The 20,805-nt window shown below is 44.5% G+C and overlaps 1 protein-coding gene and 1 long non-coding RNA gene across 2 annotated transcripts in view; one reads left to right on the plus strand and one right to left on the minus strand.

The window, feature by feature from the left end:
- Positions 1 to 20,805, minus strand: part of NEDD4L (NEDD4 like E3 ubiquitin protein ligase) — a 185,540-nt gene that overhangs the window by 8,557 nt on the left and 156,178 nt on the right. The window contains 7 exon segments of the mRNA XM_042804482.1: positions 2,327 to 2,400; positions 7,178 to 7,273; positions 9,241 to 9,311; positions 10,159 to 10,280; positions 11,949 to 12,178; positions 13,514 to 13,579; positions 16,277 to 16,335. Coding sequence (XP_042660416.1) covers positions 2,327 to 2,400; positions 7,178 to 7,273; positions 9,241 to 9,311; positions 10,159 to 10,280; positions 11,949 to 12,178; positions 13,514 to 13,579; positions 16,277 to 16,335 — 718 coding nt within the window.
- Positions 10,437 to 13,202, plus strand: LOC122154634. The gene is made up of 3 exons (XR_006166659.1): positions 10,437 to 10,592; positions 12,291 to 12,331; positions 13,061 to 13,202. It is a non-coding gene; the product is annotated as an uncharacterized LOC122154634 (long non-coding RNA).

Genomic DNA, 20,805 nt, shown 5'->3' on the forward strand with positions numbered 1-20,805 from the left:
CAGATTTATCTTGGGTGACTCATCAGATTGTTGGAAAACACCCAGTGACTATGAACAAGTTACAGTACGAGGATTTTCACTGGAGCACCCAACAACAACCTACACGTACACTTGCGTGTTTTACAGCTATGACTTTTTTACATTACTGAGAATTTTTTAATGTAACACTTATGTCACCTAATATCAAACCTTTCTGTTCCATGGAGATTAACTCAAGGATGAACACGGCATAAAGGCTTGCCTGCGGACTGACTGAACCTACAGGTGCTGTGCTACGCCTTATTTCTTTCTAAATGAGGTTCCAGTCCAGACTCTGGATAATGTATTTACTGCTAGCAAAAGGTACCTAAGTGACATTTTATTCTGCCTGAGCTGAGTCATTAACAATTCCCAACAAAGTCTACACAATTCGGGGACAGATGTAACTACAGATAACAGCCTGTCTATAAATAAACAGACAGATGAACAAAAACTGCACTGTCAATGGAGAAAGCTTGCATTTCAGTGCCAACCATCTACATTATAAATACCTCCCGGGTGCTGGAATAATGCTTTAGAAATCCCTTTCCTACTGCAGCACATGCCGTTCCTGATTTGCATGAAAATAGCAATTATAATGTTTTCTCACCTTTGAAGAAGCACTAATTAACAGTGCCAGCAAGTATAGTTGAATTTATGATTTTACATTTGGGTAGGCAGAAAAAGCGAGGGAGCTTAACAGTAAATGTAGTTTAGGACCCGGCCAGTTTTTGATAGCGACACTGGTACCGGGGCCCTGGATCTGTCTGTGCCTGGCAGAGGGGGCCAGGGCCTCACCGGAGGCACCTCTGGCTCCTGGTGACCTGGGTGCTTTGGAGAAGCACGTGTCCTGCACAGGGATTTCAGGGAAAGCAAGCAGCTCATTTAATTTACTTGATTTTGTTCTTATGTTGGCCGTTGTTACACAAACTGAATTTTCAAAGGCGGCATTACAGCACTGGATACTGTTCATTTGACGGTTCCTAGAAAATTCCTACTGTGATTTTCTCATAATGCTTACAGAAATAACATTGATTTTTAAGCAGTGGCTATTTAGTCAGTTTATCTATTTTTCTTCTTTTCTGCAGTAAGTATTATATAAGGCGGCAAATAAAACACCAGATTTTCTATTAGACAAATGATTCTGCATTATCTACATGATATCTCATAAACACTACGTATGCAGGAGAATGCATCATTTGAATGTTATGTTAAGACACAGAGGCAAAACCAAACTGCAGTCTGATGGGGTTTTTAATTTTGTTTGGTTTTTTTTTGTTTTTTTTTTTTTTTTTTAAAGTATAACAACTAGATTAGTTCTATCATAATGGAATTCTGGGGAAAAATATTTGAAAAATTTGACGTTGCGTTAATCATTTCCAAATGAGAGCATCCAAGTGTTGACTCTGAGGTTATAAAAATAGCGTGACTAGCCATGAAAGAATTAGCTAGATGTAAACCTAACTCAGTGCTGAATGTTGGCCCACGGACTTTCAAAGAGCTTTTAGTTTTTGCACTGTGCTAGATATAACAAAAAGTTTATTGTGTCTAATATTTTGCACCTAAAAACTTGAAAAACAGACATACCTGAAAAACTAAAGAGCTGGCAGTGCAAATATATTGCACACAAAAGAGCTAAAAAAAAAAAATCATAGAAGCAGAAATTTCTTACTGTTCCACCTTTACAGCCAACTCACTGGAATACAACACTGCAAGTGAGATTAACGAACAAGCACAGAGTTCTCCTCTCAGAGGGATGCCTACACATTTGCAGAGGTCCTGAGTTCTTCCTTGACCCAGGACCACAGTGGCCAGCAAATGCAGACCTGGTGAGTTACAGACACCCTATCGTTACCGTTGTTCTAGACCCAGGTCAGCGCTCAGTTCTGCTCTCGCTCCGCCACCTCGCAGCTCCTCGGGCAGACCTGCAAGCCCCGGGGTGGAAACTGGCTCCTGGGGAGGGCCCGGGGCAGAGCCACCCCCGGCAGGCCAGGGAGGCACCCCCGCCAGCGGGCCGCCGGCGCCCCCCTCCAGCGCCCGAGAGCAATCCCAGCCCTTCCCGAATGGGCCAGACAGCCTCCCCCGACACCACACTTCCCCGATCAGCGTAGTTTGTAGAACAGAAAGGGTAAAACTCAAACTTTCTAAGGATTAGGGTGTAAACAATGTCAACAACAAGATTTTGTTTTAAAAGGATTTCTGATGATGCGGAGCAGTGCAAACGACAGTAACTGCAGGAGGGTAAATTCTAAGACAATACAGTTGGGCTTTCTTATGCTCAGGATAAATTCCATAAATGTATACCTACTCAATGTATTCCCTTTTGTTTTCATTTGTTACCATGATTTCTGACCCATTGGGCTTCAGGTCGACTTGATATGTCTGTATTTTGAAGGAAAACAAAACATCACATGACGTTATTTCAGGACACATTTCTCACCAAATCCGCTCTCCTGGAGCAGCATTTTACAAGTAGCATCAGAAAATTATTATGCTGTAATAGCTAACGAGACATCAACACATCCCACATTTAAAGATGGCATCATTAGGAACAAATTATTCTATGATCACTTATAAGTCTGAATTCTTGATTACAGTCATTAGCAAGTGAGCAAACCATTCTAAAGCAAACCTTTGGGCCTGAACAGCAGGTTCATTTGGGTAAAGAAAACATGTATTCCATTTGAATAAGGGTAGAAAAAAGCCTTGTTATTTTTCAAAATGCTTGTAAAAACAATTATTACATATAAAGTCCACAGAGAAACTGTTTAATAAACAGGCCAAACCAGCAAAGTTTACAGAAATGGTTAAGCACAAACTTGCTAAGGGATGGTGTCACCCTGGAGCGTAAGATTGAAAAAACCAAATTCATTACACTTCACAGGAAACCACGGCAAGCCCAAACACTGTACCTATTGCAGAAGACAGCGATTTGTCAGCAGGAATTCACAGAATTAACGCTGGGTTGGTACCATGAAAGCTGAAAGTTGGTACCTTCTACCAGTTAGTGCCCACAGCAAATTGCTACCAAACCGCACGCTCCCGCTGCAGCTACGGGGAAGCGTTTTTCGGGCTGCAGAGCCCGGTGCTGCCGCACGGCCAGGCACAGGCCGGACTCACGGCCAGTCAGGCCGGACTCACGGCCAGGCACAGGCCAGACTCACGGCCAGTCAGGCCGGACTCACGGCCAGTCAGGCCGGACTCACGGCCAGGCACAGGCCGGACTCACGGCCAGGCACAGGCCGGACTCACGGCCAGTCAGGCCGGACTCACGGCCAGTCAGGCCGGACTCACGGCCAGGCACAGGCTGGACTCACTCACGGCCAGGCACAGGCCGGACTCACGGCCAGTCAGGCCGGACTCACGGCCAGTCAGGCCGGACTCACGGCCAGGCACAGGCCGGACTCACGGCCAGGCACAGGCCGGACTCACGGCCAGTCAGGCCGGACTCACGGCCAGGCACAGGCTGGACTCACTCACGGCCAGGCACAGGCCGGACTCACGGCCAGGCACAGGCCGGACTCACGGCCAGTCAGGCCGGACTCACGGCCAGGCACAGGCTGGACTCACTCACGGCCAGGCACAGGCCGGACTCACGGCCAGGCACAGGCCTGACTCACGGCCAGGCACAGGCTGGACTCACTCACGGCCAGGCACAGGCCGGACTCACGGCCAGGCACAGGCCGGACTCACGGCCAGTCAGGCCGGACTCACGGCCAGGCACAGGCCGGACTCACTCACGGCCAGGCACAGGCCGGACTCACGGCCAGGCACAGGCCTGACTCACGGCCAGTCAGGCCGGACTCACGGCCAGGCACAGGCTGGACTCACGGCCAGTCAGGCCGGACTCACGGCCAGGCACAGGCCGGACTCACTCACGGCCAGGCACAGGCCGGACTCACGGCCAGGCACAGGCTGGACTCACTCACGGCCAGGCACAGGCCGGACTCACGGCCAGGCACAGGCCGGACTCACGGCCAGTCAGGCCGGACTCACGGCCAGGCACAGGCCTGACTCACGGCCAGGCACAGGCTGGACTCACTCACGGCCAGGCACAGGCCGGACTCACGGCCAGGCACAGGCCGGACTCACTCACGGCCAGTCAGGCCGGACTCACGGCCAGGCACAGGCCGGACTCACTCACGGCCAGTCAGGCCGGACTCACGGCCAGGCACAGGCCGGACTCACTCACGGCCAGGCACAGGCCGGACTCACGGCCAGTCAGGCCGGACTCACGGCCAGGCACAGGCCTGACTCACGGCCAGGCACAGGCCGGACTCACTCACGGCCAGGCACAGGCCGGACTCACGGCCAGGCACAGGCCGGACTCACTCACGGCCAGGCACAGGCCGGACTCACGGCCAGGCACAGGCCGGACTCACTCACGGCCAGGCACAGGCCGGACTCACTCACGGCCAGTCAGGCCGGCGCCCCGGGCGTGCTTTCGTCTGGGCAGGAGAGGAGGGGAGCCAAGGACTTGGTCGTGACTCTGCTCCAGTCAAGTGAACCGTCATTTCCAAAGCCTGGCTCCAGTGGGAGCAACCGGGACCTGCCTGCGCACCCACCTTCAAGCCTCTTTTCAAAGCTGTGACTAATCTTTACTAATTAAATCAGATGTTGTGGTTGAGTGACAGTAAATTCGTTAGCTAATAAATGGAGCTGTGCAAGGAGGAGGCTGGAAAGCTCTTTTTGGGACTGGATTAACAGTGAATGCTTCAACAAGGAGAAAACCAGCATAATAGGTCTACTTGAATGACTACACCTATTGGTAGAAAATAAGAGATGACTACACTATTAAGGAAAAGTAGTTCGTAGGGAACCCACACACCTCTGAAACGCTAGTTTACTTGTTCCATAAAGACAGAGAAGACGGCCCAGAACTAACAAGGAAAAGGTTTGCTGGACTGTCAGGCTCCAATAGGGTAGGGGTATGACGATCCCAGGCAGGATGGCACAAACGGAACGCTGCTTGGTGCTTGTTTGTTCCTGCCCACCACAAGATCACTGCTTATGAGAAGCAGCATTCCAGAGCATTAAGAACTTGGGAGAAAGACAGACCTTTTCTTTCTCTGCTTTTTGAAGATAGCTCTCCATCCTTTACGTGTTGAAAATTATCTCCTGTGCATTTCTGACTTGTGAGAACTACCAAAACTGTATTTTTGGTAGTACAAAATGTAATACAAAAATGTAAGATTTATTAGAGCTTTCCTGTTTTTCTCTAATTCCAGAAAAGGTTTTGGTGACACACGAAGTATAAATAAATATAGAAGCTTATAGCAAGGCAAACATCTCCCTCTCAGGTACAGTGTCCTTGTGGAAGCGGTATCAGCTCCTGTTCAGGCTCCCAAGGGCACTTTGATGAAGCTTCAGTAGTGAACCAAGTCCCAGTGGTGAGTCAGGGTCCCTCAAGTTCTGGTAGTCCCCAGAGTGCTGGCAGTGGCCAGTGGCACACACATACGTGCAGAAAAAGCCAGTGTCCTCACTACCTGCCGTAGTTTCTCAGCTGCTGGGAAGCATCCTATAGGCACGTGGAGTGACGAGATGCTTCAATCCCTAGCTAGACAAATTCCCCCTCACTAGAACAACTGAGCTTATTCAGGCTTTTCTTTGATAAAATTTGTCATGCCAGTTTTGCATCTCACCAGCAGTACGATGGAAACAGTTACTTTTTTTGGGAATCAGATGCATCTATTGTAAATTAAACAAAAGTCAATCTTGCTGGCAATGCCAGAATTAGCTATTTGAGGTACTTAAGAGTTAGAAGAGGAGAAAGTATCTCCAAGGAAGCTGATTTATGCTTTGAGTCAGAGAGCAAACTGCTGCCAGCGGAAGTAAAAGCTGGCAGTGAAAGACTGTGAGTAATTTGAAACTAAATCGTTACAGAACAGAAGATAATGAAAACTGCCAGCAAACAAGCCAGTATATTACAGAAACTTTTCAACCTGTGTCTTTAATGGTCTCCCTAATTTTCCATGTATCCGATAACCTTAGGTTGCTTCCGGAAAAAAGTATTAAGCACTGGGAAGTGGATCACAATCCTGACGGCATACTGTGCGCATACGTTCTGAAATGTTGAAGTCAGCTTTTAAAGAAGGCACTGTGGTCGACAATACCAGTGGCACATAGAGCCAAGATATCTAGGTCTTCGAGTTAAGCAAAATGAAGTCACTAAAAAAGGTCATAAAAGCCTACAAACAAATTAATTTAAGAGACACAGGTAGGTATTACTAAGTCCTAATATTGTACAAAACCAGTATGTTTTAGTCACTACGTGTGTGCATGCATTACAAAATGGTTCAGCTCCATAGCCTGTAAAGAAATAAAAACCACCCCAATCATGGGAGGCAAGTTTCAAGCTCACAGAAACAAACTCACGGTTTATTTGCTGTTAAATCTTCAAATTAAATTTAACACATATACTTATGTACAAGACATTTATCTGCACCCAAGTTACTTCTATCCAGCAGCTGACACAGATCTCTGAAGTTTGTTTTAATAGGATTCTCTGTAAAGGCTGACTGCAAATCCAAGACAAACTGTACCATGAGCTGTTGTTACACCTTCTACTGATAAAATGAGTTACAATTTCAGCTGATGAACTATGTTCCCACCTACTTACTTCCCAATTCTTAAAAGCTTATCTGACAGTTTTCATTTGTAACAAAGTTCTCCCCAGATTGTGAACCCTTCTAAAATAGGCACTCTCCCTTTGGCTGTATCATCTGCCTGCATTGTAATAAAAGACACTATGCACAGAGCCCTTCACTGGTTATAATTCTACCACTCACTCTGCCCTTTGCTCAAACATCTTCAACCTATAAAACCCCAAACAGTCCCAGGCTGAGACTGCTTTCTACCACGGACTGTGTAACACCTTCATTACTCCTCATTGCAAGTGTTTACTCAGCTTCAAGCACTGCTTTTCCCAGAGATGTCATATTGCTGACGAGAACGTAGTTTCCTTCTTTGGCACCCCCAGTCTTAAGGCAGTTCAGGAACAGAGAGGGGTAAATACTCAGAGTCAGCCTATACCGATCATTAACCTTCAACTGTCCCGATCAAGTTCACAGCCATGAGCCACTGCTCAGTATTTAATTACTTTTTGGTGATAACCAATAATAAGATGGAAATACGGACTTTTGGGAAAACCTTTACATACCTGTCCAAAGTTTTCCTCATCTATGCAAAACATGAGATCCAACTCTGTCGGGTCGTTTTCCAGGATCCACTTCAAAGAGTTGTAGTATTCGCTATCCTACAGCAGGTTATAATTAAACAAAGTTTGAAAACGTGAGCATTAAATGTAGTTTAACTTTAAACTGAACAAATAAAACTATCTAGAACTCCAAAGGGACTGGAAAAATGACAACTCATTCATTTGCACAGCTACTGTAAAGCAGGGTACCATGGATTACTTTACCCATAGGTATTTTTCTTAGATCTATTTTTAGAATAATGTAAATTTTCTTAATTGATTTGTAATTGCATTCTTATACAACGCAATAAATTAACTCTACATATCTATCAGGTAAAGAAGTATATGGCGGTGTGAAATAGTTGGCTAGAAAATGTCTTCTTGATAAAACTGTACATCCTTTTCAACACAATCTATACACCACTTCATTACATCGATAATACAATAACTGATTGCATTGTTACTATTAAAAGCCTTGATGTTTGCTGAATAAAAGACCCCTCTCATTTCCTAAAAGGGTTGTATCTTCATCATGTATTCCATTCATAACTAAAGACTGACCCAAGAAAAAAAGAGAAGAAGGTATGTGTAACCAGCATTTAATATTTCCACGCAAGAGAGCCAAAAAAATTAATTTCAAAGTTAAAACATTTTTTACTCAAGTATGCTTCAAGAGCAGAATGACCTGCCAAAACTTGGTGCCTATGAGACAGATAGTGGAAGCTGGAGGAGAGATTAAGCAGGTGAACTAGCATTTATCTCAGTAACTGAAAACGTGCAAAAGTCTAAAACATCCACAAGAACGACCTGTGTTTTATTCTTACACCGAGTATACTTTTGACAAGGCCAAGGACAGCTGTTGCGGAGCTGAGAATGAGAGGGAAAGGTTCCCCCACTACAATACAAAGGCCTGAACTTCCTTTTAAGATCCTCCTGGACACGTGTCTCAGGAGCTTGGTTTTAAGCTCGTCCTTGCGCTGCAGCCCCTCACTATCGGCGATTTTGCCTCCGGGCTGGGCTTGCGAGTCAACTGACTTCCTTGGCTGTTGGAGACAGCCCCGGGCAGGGGCAGGGGGCACGTGGCCAGGCTCTCGGTGCTCTCGTGCCCACCTGGAGCAGCCCTGCCCAGGGAAGCTGTGCTGCCCAACCAGTAACAGAGGGGAAAGGGAACGGCTCCAAGGCTCTCCACAGCCCATGGCAGTGGAAAAACTGGACAGACCTCAAAAGCTTTCAAAAACCAGAAACAAGTGTCATCCTGCTAACGTAATGGAAAGCATTTCTATTTAGCTGCTCTACATATCTGAAATGTACTGTGTTCCAGTACTGGTACACTGCACATCTAGGCTGGGCATCTGCGGGATCCTATTTGTACTGTAAAATGAAGGACAACAGTGAAGTTAGAGATTACTAACTTGTAAAACAATTTGTGTTCCTCCTAGGGAGTGCCAAACACAAAAGCACTTGATTGTAGTTAATGCTGAAGGTGTGAAAGCAGAGGAAGTGCAGGGAACACAACCAGAACGGACATAAGGGCACAAGTTGTGCTGCATTCCTGAAGTGTATTTGGAGAAAACGGTTTATCATTTGCTAACCCCTTCCCTTCCAGCACAACGGGCAACTCCCTGTGTTGCCAGGTCAGGACTAAGCCCTCGCATCTCCCCCTCCTGCTCCACAGGGTGACAAGCAAGCGGGGGGGGCTGGGGGTGCTCCTCCTAACGGGGAGAAGGCTGACACAGGGGAAAATCTGAAAGCATACTTAGATGTCTTATGTTGTTGCTCGCTGGCCTATTCATGTCTCTTCTCCCTTGTCCCTCTCCCTACTCTTAGTGCACTGGTACTGAAACCACTGTCCTAGCAGGGAAAATTTGTTTTACAAAAAAGTATGTACATATATTTCTAAAGTTGTTGCAACTATGACCTTGTGTCTTCCACCATGCAGTGTACTGGAGTTGCTAGCTCTCATAAATTTCCCCAGAGAAAAAAAATAGAGAATTGCTAATGCTGATGCAGTTTAAATGTTGTCTTACCACTGACTCCATGTCTTTCAGAGTTATTGGTTTCCCCAGCATCATCTTGTAAAAAGGTCTGATGAAGAAGCCTAAAAGAGAGGGCAGAGTGTTACCTGCACTGTTACATTTTCATCTCACAAAGATATGACTGCTCAAGGATAATACACCATGATCCTTCTTAGTGTGCCAGCAAGAAAAAAACCTCCTGGAAGCAACAGAGCTGTAACTGCTCGAGTTACCACGACAGGCTCAATTTCTGTCCAGGCACAGAAAGCCCGATTTTTCAATCTTGAGCATGGTGCCGTTCATTACCATGTGCCACTAAACATTAATGGTAGGCAGGCAAAAGATGGGGAGTTGAGCTCAAGGTACTGTAATCCATTTGAAACTGCTCTTCTCTCAAAGGAGATGCTACAAAACCAGGACAGTGAGCTTCCTCTTCTAACATGCTGCACTATTGCTAAACAAAATTTGATCAGTTTATAAATGGTTTCCTTGTTGTGGGATTTCAAAGTTTGGCAGAAATCAGATTTGCTCATTAAATCATTCAGTAATAATTTTACAGATCAAAATATGCTGCAATTGACATCCACACAACTGCTTTGGCTGCAGGTTTGCATGGAAATGCCTGATATAAAATTAGTGATTTTCCTTTAGGGATAGTGGTTATTTAGCAATCCCGATTCTGTAGTTTTAACACAAGTGGAGGAAGGAGCAAAACTTTATATGAAACGTATTTGTTGAGTAAGACACTGTAGTTTTGGAATCACCATTCGCATCAGGAATGCAATTTCTAACACTTCCAATTCCATTACTTTCTCTCAGACTTTGCCTCCAGAAATACTGCACTCTAAAGCCTATGAATCATTGAAATGATTTATTTCATTTAATAAAGATCCGGTAACAGTAGCATAGGCATACAGTGTGATAACTCACCATCCAGTAGCTTCCCATGATATACTGCCAGACCAGCAACCCGACCAATAAATGTGAAATACGACAGATGATCTTCATTACAAAGACCTGAATTAGGATTAATCTGAAGTGTGTAGTTGTCCCTTTTTTGGGGAAAGAAAAAAAAATATCTAAATAACCAAGTCTTTAAATAACCAGATATTCAGATATGTTAATAAAGAATTAGAGCTTAGGGCCATTTCCTGTTCATTTCTGGAAGTGTGTAACCATGTAATTTGTCCGTTCTCCGCAGCAGTACCTGCCAGTGTGTGGGCAGGCCCCCTGGTCAACACGGCCTTGCTGCTCGGCAAAGGGAACACACTCCTGCTGTGGGCTGCCCGGGGTCCACCCGTGGCGAGGGCCAGAGGGCCGTGCTAACCTCTCCACGGGATGGAAGCCTGCCGTCATTGAAAACGGTAAGATCCCGCCGTCAGCTTCAGCGCAACGGGAATTGCAGCTGAGCTATCTTTTCTGCTCTCTGTTGGGCTTGAGTTTTCATCACTCTTGCCAGACAAATTTCAGGGCTTAAAATTTTAGTGCTCTCTTTCGCAGCAGTTGCTTTTAATTCTTGAAATATCTGAAGGTACTGAAGAGGAATTAAGCATAGGCCCATGGTCCCATGCTGTCCCAGGATAAAGAACATTTTCTTACTAGCGTTTTAAACTGCACATACCCGAGATCTCTGAAATACACTTAACCCCCAGGATACAGGAAACAGCTGCCAAAGAACGAACATCTTTTAACTGGGTAACAAAGCATTAAGACTTGTGTGAAAGCATGCGTGTCAGATATTAGCGTAAAAGCAGTATTTTTAATTTGCAGTATATTCTTAACCTGTGAAGAAACATATAGAGGTTTTAAGTAGATTTCTTTTTCTTATTTCTTAAAGTAGTTAAATTCCTGAACCAAAAATGAAAGAATGTATTTTAGATATCTACAGCGAGCTATATCCCGTAAGTGGAAATAGTTCAAACCAAATGTGTATCCAGTGAACTCTATTAACAGAGAGGCAGTCTGTGCTGGCCAGTGTTGTGCTTCCCTTCAACAGCAGAACGTGTCTCTTCGGAGACACGAATGCGAGAAAACTCTCATTCTGCAGTCTTTGTTCATCTGCTTTACAATCTATTCAACACTTATCAGAGAAAGGAGTGAGCTTTATACTGACACAGAAACATCAAAACTACTGCCTGCGATTAAGAAAGCCATCCTCACTGTAGCTAAGTGCACAATGTGACATTACAGACAACATCTTAAACCAAATGTACTTTAGGCAATAGACCTGCTCTCTCATTTACACTGATGGATTGCTCAAAGACTTTAAAACTGGACAAAACCAAATTTAAATTTATGTAGGGCCACTGCTGTGTAACTACTGAAATGTAAATGAGGAGCTGTTTTATGAGCTAATTATAAAGGAGCTCTATAATTCCGGGTGGCAGGTGTTTCACAATGAGATGGGAGGGCACAAAAAGAGTCTTTTGTCTGACATCACTCCTTTCTCTATTACTAGCCTCAAAAATTGCAGTTTTGCTGCAAGCAAGGCAACACTGAATGTTGTCTTAATAATGAAAACATTTTATGAGATTTCACTGACAATGTGAAAGGTTCTCTGCGAAGCAAGTAAGAAGTGACAGTACAGAACAGAGAGATTTGACTGCTGAGAGTGTGCACTGCTGCACCATAAAGGATGATCTCCTTCCAGTTTAACTTTGCCTCTTATGCAAAATCTAACGTATATTCTTATGAATGGAAATATTTTAATGGACACTTACGTTGCTGAATATTCAAAGAGACCATAATAAGGGTTAAACATCTCCTTGGACAAGAGAAAGAACCATTCTCTGGCCACACCTCCATAGTCAAGTCCTTTTTCTGACTCAAATTCAATCCAGAGCCTGGCTTTTAGTACATCAGGTCTCTTCACAGACATGATTCTTCTGTAAGACTCCTCGAAAATATTATTTCTGTGTAGTTTCATCTCAAATCTGTTCGGTATATCAGCCTGTGTGAAGGAAGATTATATTATACTTGTTAGTCTCAGTAAATAGCGGTAGCAACTAAATGACAGATCAGACATCTGATGTCCAAAGTTTCCCTTTATTTTTGTTTTCCAGTGCTCTCTAAGGCTACAGGTCGCTAGCACATGGTGAACTAGGTAAGTTCCAGGATAGTGGTTCATGGATTTCTATGATAATTGACAAAACAATGAAAACAAAAAGAAAAGTAACTAACAAAAGAAACAAAAGTGAGAAAATGATTGATATTACTGTGCCCTATTTTAAGGGCATTTTAGCTTAAAATGGTATCAAATGCACAAAACTTATGCAACTGCTTTACTCACATATCTGTAAAGGCTAGAACAGCTTTTCACAACAAGAACACCTACAGTACCATACATGCAAACAGAACTGAATCACAAAGATGTAAATAAAAAGAGAATCAGGCTGCCAAAATGTTTTGGAAGTTCTGTCTAAATAGGAGGGAGCTAACACCCATTATGACTTAGCCCAGGGAGCTCAGTCTGGGAAACACAGAAAGAACTGAGTTAAGAATTTGTGGAAGGACGACTGGATGAACAGATAAATAGGACTGTTACAGCCATGTATAGTTTTCCTGATAAAACTGACTCCAAACAGCTGTTTCAGAAGGGTTGCTTTTTCCTGACAACTGAAGTGCTTAGTGTGTGCAAGCACTGGTCAGACTCCAGGTGAAAATTCAAGGTGCTGTCACAATAAACAGGTAAAGACATTGGCAAGTCCCTCTTCAAATTACAGCTGGTGTGGCCAAGGCTGCTTACTGTTAATTATGAGCGAGTATCACACGCAGGCTAATGCTGAGTGCTCTCTTACATTAAAGATGTTACTGGGAATCCTTTTTTTCCCAGAACAAGAACGCTAGAAGCTTGTGCCAGATCCAGCACAACTGTGGGCTCCGCTCTGCCAACTCACCCCAGCTCTGCCCTGCGAAGTCCGCTGTTGAAGATGAAGTATCAAACCCCAAGGCCATTTTCAACCTAAAGGCTTTTAAACTAGCATACCACTTAGTCTCAGCTGCAATGGGAAATAGTGCCTCATCACTCTGACTCTGCATCCACGTGGGAAAATGTGAGTCTTAAAGATTGGTAAATGTTTTTGATGAGAAATCAATGACATTCAAACTTTCCCTCATTTTTTTTGGTTCCTACTCAACCCCTTGAGGAGTAGCACCATCAAGAAAAATTGGCAAGTGTGTTAGAGAAAGATAGAACCCCATCCTGTATCTACGCTCGGGACAATCTGTTGCTTCTCCCAGACACAGCATAATTGATTCCAACACAAAGCAGCACATTTCTACTCACTGGTTTCTTTAACTTCTTCCGGAAATAGTCGTATTTCTGTTTGAACTCCCTGGAATACGGAACTGCCTATCAGAGAGAGAATCGTAAATACGGTTTATTTCAGCTATTTAGCAGTTTGATATTCCAATGTTATTTAAACAAAAAAGAAATTTAAAGTCATGCTCTCTACGCACGTATGCCATAGGTTCGTCTACAAAAATCCACCATGCGTGAAGTACATAGAGCAGCCACAATTCTCCCATTTCTCAGTGTGTAATTTGAGTTAAAAGGTATGAAAACTTTCAATCCAGTTCTTCTGTTTATCATCCACTTACCCTCATTTTTTGTCTTCTTTTAGGAACAGAAAAGAACAAAAACAATTTTTAACAGAGAAAAAGGCATGGAATGTGTTTCTGCCATCCATGTGTCTCACTAGGAAATAATGAGCATGCCGTACGATACTGAATTTTTAAAAGGACTAGTAGTGTCAGTACGGAATATGGATTTGCACAGCTGAAAGTGCTAAGCATTGGTAGGTGCTACTCTAAAGACGCAAAATGCAAAGAATTTTGAAAATGAACCTAAGAACAAGTTAAGGGGCTTCAGTAAAGCTACGACATTAACAACAATCGCTGTTTGCCCTCCAAAAAGTGCAGGACACAACGTACACCTACACAGCACGGCGAACTAGGCAGGGGAAGGTCCATGGCTAGAAATTATCTTTTCAGCCCAGTGTGAATTATTAATCTAATTCTTAATAGTTATCAAACTATCAACAAACTGTATCATAGCTATAAATGGCTTATAATGAAAATATATATATTCATAATGTCTTTAATCGAGAATCTGAAAGCATTTTTATAAACAAATTAACATCCTTCTGAACCAAGCACAAGTCACTGTGTAATATTTATCTGAATACTCACTCAATGCAGCTGCCTGTGAGTTAGACCACGTGTTTAAGTAACAGCAACACAGCAGAACAATTTTAGAAGTTAAAAAAAAAAAAAAAGGCACAGTGAAGATTGTTAGAATTACATTAATCAGCAGAGCTGGAAAATTTGCTTCTGGCGTATGTAAACGCGCCTTACCAAATGTCACAAGTCTCTGAAATATTTATGTGGATTTCCAGCTACCTGAAAGGCCTCTCGGGCACGCACGAGGTTCAACAAAGGTTCTCAGAGTTCTGAAAGGCGTTTCTATCTTAACACTGTGCTGCTCCTTCCTGCCTGCATAGTGCAGAGGTACGCGAGGAGCTGACGCTACGCTAGAAGATCGCTACGACTGATGTTAACCCAAAGGCCGCGTGCTGGCCAGCACAGGGGTCAGGAAGAGGACAGTGTTCTTCCCTGCTACCTGCTTGTCTTCATCAGACCCCTCCTCTGCTTTTGCACCAGGTAGGAAATGCATACAGGTGTCCAAAAAAGCCAAGCCTTTTAAGGCACCAGGTGGAACCAGAGCCACAAGCACTGGAGCGCGTCAGCCATCGAGCAGGAGGCGGACCAAAGGCCGCCGCGGTCCGGACTGCCGCTCCCAGGACTGCAACCTCCACTGCCCAGCCTTCAGGAGAAACGGCCCTAAACCAAAGCTGGGAATCAAACTAACGAACAGAAAGAGGCTGGGAAAGTGTCAAAGATTTGATGTTGTTTGTTCCATACTAGGTTATTTACAATATCGAGAAGGGTGGAGAAGGAAAAAAATCGGAAGAGTATTTTACACTTACGTTATTTTAGATGCAATTGATTTAAAATCACATTTCCTCCCCTCTCCAATTCATCCGTTTTATGTCAAAAGTAAGCTAAAGATACCACTCTACTACTTTTGCCCTGGAATTACATCATCACAATAAGCAGCAAATACAACAGCAAAAAATCATGTCAAAAATCTTAGATTTTTTATTTTTCAGCCAGGGATGACATCACTAATGGATCTCTTTCCGAAACCACATTCATCATCCCCACCTAGTGCAGAAAGCTTCAGGTTGCAGGAGGAGAATGGAACAAACGAGAAATGATGGGTTTCTGTGTGCTTCAGCGCGTGAAATGCCATTCAGGCTACTTAGCTATGCAGCTTCCGAAGGGAGAGAGGCTCACGCAGGAGCAACACAGTATAAAAAACGAAAATCAGCCAAACGGCATCGAGCCTCTCCTTGCCAGGAGCCTTCTCCGCCAGCCAAAGCAGAGCTGTTCTGCAATTTACTGTCATACCCCCCCGTGAAGAACGCTGCCTAGGCGCTCCAAGGCAGAAGCCGACTTCCCATGCCCGTGGCTGCCCGACAGGAGCCGCACCGCTCCGCTGGACACGGCCCCTGCCCGGGAGGCTGCTGCCGGGGCGCCTCCGCAGCCAAGCCCGCGGCCCAGCCGGGCACCGCGCGCGGCACCGGGTGCCCCAGGGCTCCCCAGGCAGCCCCCCGCCGCCCTGGGCCGCGGGCTGGCAGAGTCCCCAGTGCGCTCCAGCCCGGGCGCACGGGACCAAGGGCCCCGGAGTGGCACCACCACTCGAGTGCTGGGGAGGCGGCAGCAGCCCCGGGAGCCCTCGGCGGGCTGTCCCGCCGCGGCAGCTCGCCCTGCCCTGGCAGACTGGCAGGAGCCGGCAGCCGGGTCCCCCACGCCCGCCAGGAAAAGGCCAGGCAAGGGCGAGCTCCTGCCCCCCGGGCTGCTCAGCAGGCAGGGCCCGGCCCGAGCCGGGGGACGGGCACGCCCCGCTGCTCGGTAAAGCCCCGTGCCGAAACCGAGCGGTCGGGAGCCACGGCACTTCCTGGGAAAAAACCACAGCAGTACTTACTGGACCAGTAATGGCTGGATTCTGCAGTCTGGGGTCTTCCCACTGGGTAATTTTATTATCTGTAAATAACAAAAAAAAAATAGCAGCATTACTTCTCTGTTACAACACTGTGAACTTATGTTGTTTTTTTCTCCCTACAACTGTTTTTCCTACCATTTCCACAACTTAGTATTTCAGGGTTAAAAAAGGCTGCATTCACCCATCTACAGCAAAACCCCATCACACTGTTTAGTTGAAAACACTCATTCAAAAATGCAGAACTACAACAGAATCCAGTGTATTTACACTGCTTTTATTTCAACGTCTGTAGTAGTAAACATGTTCTACCTGAACATGGACTTGGATTCAACTTGTATTAGAAACACACAGACTTCATGCCTGAAAGGTAAAGGAACCCAAAAACTTTGTCAAATGACAGGCTAAGTTTACTTTTTTGAAATTTTGCATGAAGATAGCCAAAATGTAGTACTTTTAAAAGACAGTCTGTATTTACGTTTAGAGGGAATAACATCTTAAAAAAAAAGAAAAATGTCCTAGACACTGATTTAATGAAAAGTTTATAGGACTGAGGGAGGCAGAAAGATACAGTTACAGTGTAAGAGATCATTCCGTTTTGACCAAAGGAGATTTTGGCAGTAACACGACAGATTCCAGTTCTTTTCATCTACAGTTTTTAAGAGCACCAGGAGGGTGACAGGTTATACAGGACCGCGGTAAAACTTTCCCTGCCTCCGCACAACCGCTCCTCACAAGATTCTGAACACAACAGAATCACAACAAAATGATGATGTTGCAACAATAAGACAATGCTCCAAAAACCAAACTAAACCTTGCCATTGCAGGTGGCATCTAAGTCATTCACGTCCTGCACTGGAAGGGCAATAACAACACAGCTGTGTGCTACGTACACTGCTCTGAGTTATGAAACGTATACTAAGGTTGTAGTCCAGATTTTAAGTTCTGTAGTTGCTAGGTTTGGGAATAAATACGCTAAATGTCAAGAAAATTGTTTTTATGGCTACTGCAGGTAAAAGCAAAGAACCAAACCCACTTATATGAAAACACAAGTATGTTCCACGTTTCTACATTTGGGAGAGACCCACAAGTTTTGAGAATCCCAAGCTAGTTTTAAAATGGACTGGGATCTGGAAGGTGACATTCATTAAATGTTAGCTGAAGAAAATTCAAAAAGATCACAAGAGCATTTCAAGGAATTTAATTTATCAGTTAATTTAATGCTAAACCGCTATTTTATTTCCCTCTACACATAAAGCCTATTTAGTGCTTATTGGAATCATGGAGGAAGGCCGTTAGACTGAGAGCTCCAGAAACCACAGGAGAGCCACAGACCAGAGCCTGTGACGCCTCATCTGGCCCTCTTCATCTTGCTTCAGTCTGTTCAGCCAAATTTCCTTCTGCAAAGTTCACTGGTTTTATACCAATTAATTTCTTATACCTACTTGAAACTGGCAGCCACAAACGATGGTGGTCATTTTCCATGAAATCGAAGATAATCCAACTGGAAATGACCGCAAGTTTGTCAATTCTTTCTTATTGCCCTACATGCTTAAGAGCGTATGATGGTACTGACAAACCTTTGTCTAATTTTTTTTTCCAGAGTATTAGAGAGATAGAGACTTCATGCTGTAAGTGCTTAAATGCCCCAACAATAAGAAGGGTGTAACGGGAGCTACTCTACCTGGAGCTGTCGCTCACGATTCCCTGTCTTACCCAGAGTGGATGTGGATAACAAATTCATTCCTTTTGCAGCACATTTTCCCAACTCTACCATCTCTCTGGAGTCTTCCCACAGGTACGACGCTACGTCTTTCCCCATAAATCGGGCTCTAGGGCCTTTGAGGATTCCCTCTCCTCTGTTTGCTCCGGTCCCTTCCTAAGTGGCCCACTACCCACGCTAGACGCAGTATTATCACCACCAAGACACTGCCAGTGCGGATGAGATTAGGATTACTTCAGGTCTTATTTAAGACGCTCCTGTTGATACATCACAGGATGACTTAACTCGTGTCCAGCTGATGAGGTTTTTTAATGCCCTTTTCAAGGAAAATTCTGCTAATTATTCCCATTCTGAGCAATACTTTGCAATTCTTATTAAACAGCATCTTACTTCACACTACAGCGGCAATTTGCCAAACCCATTCTGATTTCTCATCCTGCTCCGGTGAGCACCTCTCACCTCTCCTACACTGTCGCTTCCTGCTGAACTAATGAATGCATTCCCCCTAATTAGTTGTTCAAATCACTAATGAATATATGGAAGAATGGTGGATCCAAGACCGACTTTGAGAGGAACCCCTTTCATATATCCATCCCTCTGTCACTGAACCACTGATAACTGTTCTGAGTATGGCTGGAACACCTTTGTGTTTTCCTTCATGCTCCCTTCCAACAGGTAGATCATACTTTCCCGTGAGGCTCCTAGGAAATGCAAAGTATAGGTATGCTGCAATAAATAGAGAATACTGTTTTACTCATGGACGGTAAATAACGTTGACTTAGCTAGTTAAGGACCAGTCATGGAAAACTAGAGGCTCTATTATTTTGTTAAAAGATTGAGCGCTGCAGAAATTAGAACTGTTTACAGTTAAAATATAAAAATATTGCATTTTCAGGCTACTAGATTACAAGTCATACCTAAATTATTCGTAACAGTACTTTGCTTTACTAGTTCGTATGGGACGCTTAATAGCAGCACTGCTCCGCAAGAGGAGGCTTCTGTGCTGGTTGCGTTAGGCTTGTTTTACAGTTTCTCTGGAGGGACGAGAGAGCCGTTTCAGAACCAGGACAACAGTACTGGCCAGCTGTGCAGAAGGACTACAAAGTGTGTCGGGGAACCAGGGCATTAACAGTGGCTGAATCAGTCGCCTCTGCCAGCATCTCTATTGTATTCCAATACTGGAGCTGACTGCAGCTCTGCATTTAACTGACGGCTTTAGCGGAGGAGGGCTGGAACGACGGCCGGCTGATCTTGCGTGCCCGGGCCGAGCCGAGCCGAGCCCAGCCGGGCTGAGCCGAGCCCAGCCGGGCCCAGCCGGGCCGAGCCGAGCCGAGCCGAGCCCAGCCGGGCCGAGCCGGGCCGGGCCCAGCCGGGCTGAGCCGAGCCCAGCTGGGCTGAGCCGAGCCCAGCCGGGCCGGGCCCAGCCGAGCCGAGCCCGGAGAGCCCGCGGGCTCCGTCACAGGCCGGCCGGGAAACCAGCGGTGCCGCAGGCGCCCCCGAGCGCGTCCCGCTCCGGGGGTGGCACAGCCCCACGCCAGAGGGCACCTGCTGGACACCGGCTTCTGAGCCGCTGCTAAAAACCTCCGGTCAGAACAGGGCCCAGAGAGAGACTTCGGATGCAAACAGATTTAGTTTGATAGCGATTATAAATTCCTAGGGAAATTCTAATTAATATACAACTCTTAGAGACTAACACGTACTTAAGCAGATTTAGGATACCGAAAAATTAAAACTTTTGAAAGGAGGTTGGGAAGCTCAAAAATTATACTGCTATTTTAAATACGGCAGCTGTATTCTATGAATCCTCAGTGGCAGCAGTTTAGAATAATTTGCCATATTTAAGTTTCCAGGTATCTGTTGGGAAAAACAATTACAGACGATATAAAGAGTAATAATTTGGAACGGATGTTTGGAAGAGGTTAATCTTATCCTTGACAAGTGTATTATTTCTAATTTTTACTTAAAACTATTTACGCAATTCCAAAATTCGTATTGCTTTAGAGCCAGTCTTTTAATAATTACCTAATAATGTCATATATACAATATAAATAAGCATCAGAGTCAGTATTACTGATACTGAAGGAAAAACATAATACTGTCAAATATGTGTAATAGTTTAAGATTTTAATTATTTAATTTTTGCATATCATATATACCCTCTTCTAATGGTTTAGTGACTTATCTGTTTCTATGAAGATTATGCTATCAGTAGAAATATCTCATTATAAAGTCCAGCTGAAGTCTTTAAAAAAAAAAAAAAAAAAGAAGAAACAACCCCCCAACCTTTCTGGGCTGCTTTATTTTCAAACAACAACAAAAACTCACACAGTAGTTCTGAAATGCTGTAATAAGACAAGTCTACAATGAAACATCACTTACAGTAGAACTTCACTAACAGAACTGAATAATATTAATGGGCTGGGTGCAGTTTGACATGCTATAAATAGGAAATAAGATCAGAATCAGCACTGCCACAAGGCCTTCTTTAAAGGGGAGGAAAGAGTACTTATAGGTGCTAATTTCTCCACTGCCTATATGTGGAGTTGTGGCTATATGATCTTTTCTCATCTTATTTTCTATTCCTAGTGTATATTTTAATTTATTAAGTGCAAATAAGCCATGGGATCATCAACAACAACAACGACGAATCCAAAATATCAACAAGAACAAAAGAAACCACAAAGAAGAAATGTTAATGCTTCACAAGTCAGAGAGGGACAAAGCTTGATGAGCCAATTAAAAGCAAGCTTTCAGTGAATATACAGTACCGTATGAGGGCACTAAGTCTCTG

This window comes from Tyto alba, unplaced genomic scaffold (assembly GCF_018691265.1).
Source record: "Tyto alba isolate M040663 unplaced genomic scaffold, T.alba_DEE_v4.0 Super-Scaffold_42, whole genome shotgun sequence".
NCBI lineage: Eukaryota > Metazoa > Chordata > Aves > Strigiformes > Tytonidae > Tyto > Tyto alba.